General features: G+C 43.2%; 1 protein-coding gene across 1 annotated transcript in view; it reads left to right on the top strand.

Moving 5' to 3' along the window:
* col6a4a (collagen, type VI, alpha 4a) overlaps window positions 1–2,500 on the top strand; it is a 98,688-nt gene that overhangs the window by 59,086 nt on the left and 37,102 nt on the right. Inside the window, exons 20-21 of the mRNA XM_039806175.1 lie at window positions 363–416; window positions 1,227–1,289. Coding sequence (XP_039662109.1) covers window positions 363–416; window positions 1,227–1,289 — 117 coding nt within the window. The remainder of the gene's footprint in view (window positions 1–362; window positions 417–1,226; window positions 1,290–2,500) is intronic.

Genomic DNA, 2,500 nt, shown 5'->3' with positions numbered 1-2,500 from the left:
GGATTTATTTTTTTAGGATTGTTTTTAGGATTTTCTTTAGGACTTTTTTAGGATTGCCTTTTGGATTGTCTTTAGGATTATCTTTAGGAATGTCTTTAGGATTATCTTTTCACTCAGAGTTCTGAAGTCCTTTTTTTATTTGATTATTTTGCACCTCCATGCTCCGAAACGAGTGGTAACCCTGCAGGCGGAGAGAGAGAGAGACGCCCTTCTTTCACTTTCACAGTTGAACAACAAACTGATAAGCTGTAGCGATGCCGAGAAAGTGTTTCTGTTTTCATTATGGAGGAAATGAGCGGGCGTGTTCAGGAAACGAGCTGATTGGAGGGATATTCAGCCTGTTTCTGGTTTTGTGTCCGCAGGGAGTGCCGGGCAAAGCTGGAGGCCGAGGAGTGAGAGGAGACCCAGGAAACCCAGTAAATCTTTAATACTCTTACATTTTCTCTTTTGTCTCAATATATGATCATCTGTTCGTCTTTGTGTTCATCTAACCCGTGAACAACGCACACAAACTTTATCTGTATGTTTTAACATGAACATTATTTAATATCTCCGTGAGTGTAAATAGGTGTGCTTTTACTTTTTAAACACAAGCACTTAGAATTTAAAGTCAAAGCCAAAGCAAGCAGGAAAAACATGACGTTTTTTTTATATATATATATATATATATATATATATATATGTAGGGCTGGGTACAAAATTCAATACTTATTAGGCACCGACTATGCTCTCATTGCCAGCCCCTCCTCCACAGCGCTGCGAAGGAGGGTCTGGCTAGTCCACACAGCATTCTGGGATGGGAGAACAACGTGCTCTGGTTTATCGGCATTTCTTTAAACCAATCACCATCGTCTTGGGCGGTGCTTAGTGCCGGACGGAACCACGGTGCCTCTGCTAAATAGCCTCTGGAAGGAACTTGTTTTGGTGGAACATGTGTACGTTCAAAAGTAGTTTTAGTTGTGCGAGAGAAAACTCCGATTGGACAGATAGTCTAGCTAGCTGTCTGGATTTACCCTGCAGAGATCTGAGGAGCAGTTAACCATAGTCCTCACAAATCAGCCGGAGGTTATTTATTACGTCCTAGGCCATTGATTTTTCGTTTTATCTAAATGTGTAATCTTTACACATTTATATTCATTCTAACCCAAATACGATGGGTCAGCTGTCGGAGGCGTTGACCTCTGACCCCCGGCTGGATGATTGACAGGTTGATGTGTTGTCCTCAGGGTATCCCGGGTATCAGAGGAGAGGCGGGGCCAAAAGGAGAGCGAGGACTCAGAGGAGATCCGGTGAGTCCCAACATTTCCTCTCTCTCTCTCTCTCTCTCTCTCTCTCTCTCTCTCTCTCTCTCTCTCTCTCTCTCTCTCTCTCTCTCTCTCTTTTAAGGCAGTGTGTCACAGATAAAGCTTACAGCGGTGGTGTTGTACTCGAGATCGGTTTTAGGTTTTCAAAACTACATACTATACTTGCCTTGCGTACTGATTGGGCCTAAATGTAGCATGTAGTATGCAGTAATCAAACAAAAGGGAAATCTGCATTATGCCAAAAATACCCACATGCCGTACTTATTACTCCAGTATGCCTCGGACCAGTCTATCTCGCCTACCGACTCCCACAATGCAAAGCGCCGCAACGGTGGCTAACAACTGGGAACTTTTTACAATTCTCGTCTGCTATTTTATCAATACATTCACTTCTGAGACTTTTTTATGTGAGAAATCTGTGTAGAGTTTGAGTAGGGGTAGTTTTTCCATTTTTACCTTGTCTTGCAGTGTGAGACTCACACTGCTCTGGTCTTGGTCTTGACTCGGCCTCAACCCCTGAACGTCTCGGTCTAAACCCCTCAAAGTCTCGGTCTCAACACCACAAAGTCTTGGTCTCAACACCACAAAGTCTCGGTCTCAACACCACAAAGTCTCGGTCTCAAAGTCTCGGTCTCAAAGTCTCGGTCTCAAAGTCTCAGTCTCAAAGTCTTGGTCTCAAAGTCTCAGTCTCAAAGTCTCAGTCTCACAGTCTCGGTCTTAAAGTCTCATTCTCAACCCCTCAAAGTCTCTGTCTCAAAGTCTCGGTCTCAAAGTCTCGGTCTCAAAGTCTCGGTCTCAAAGTCTCGGTCTCAAAGTCTCGGTCTCAAAGTCTCGGTCTCAAAGTCTCAGTCTCACAGTCTCGGTCTTAAAGTCTCATTCTCAACCCCTCAAAGTCTCTGTCTCAACCCCTCATAGTCTAGATCTAAGCCCCTTATAGTCTCTGTCTTGTCTAATTAAAACTAATCCATTTATCAAGAAAATAATCCACATATTAATCGACACAGACACGTTAGTTGCAGCCCTAATCAAGGCATCCACAGAACACATTTATCTTTGTTTACATCTTATTTTACCACAACGCATACATTGTTTATTCATCATAACATCACCAAAGACACCTGGACGTTGCTGTATTTGCCAGACAGACAGAAACAGACCTCCTGTTAACAGCTGAGTCTGCATGTTTGGATGTTTCT

Source organism: Perca fluviatilis, chromosome 7 (genome assembly GCF_010015445.1).
Source record: "Perca fluviatilis chromosome 7, GENO_Pfluv_1.0, whole genome shotgun sequence".
NCBI lineage: Eukaryota > Metazoa > Chordata > Actinopteri > Perciformes > Percidae > Perca > Perca fluviatilis.
Note: the sequence above shows the minus strand (reverse complement) of the source record. Positions and strands in the feature narration are given on the sequence as shown.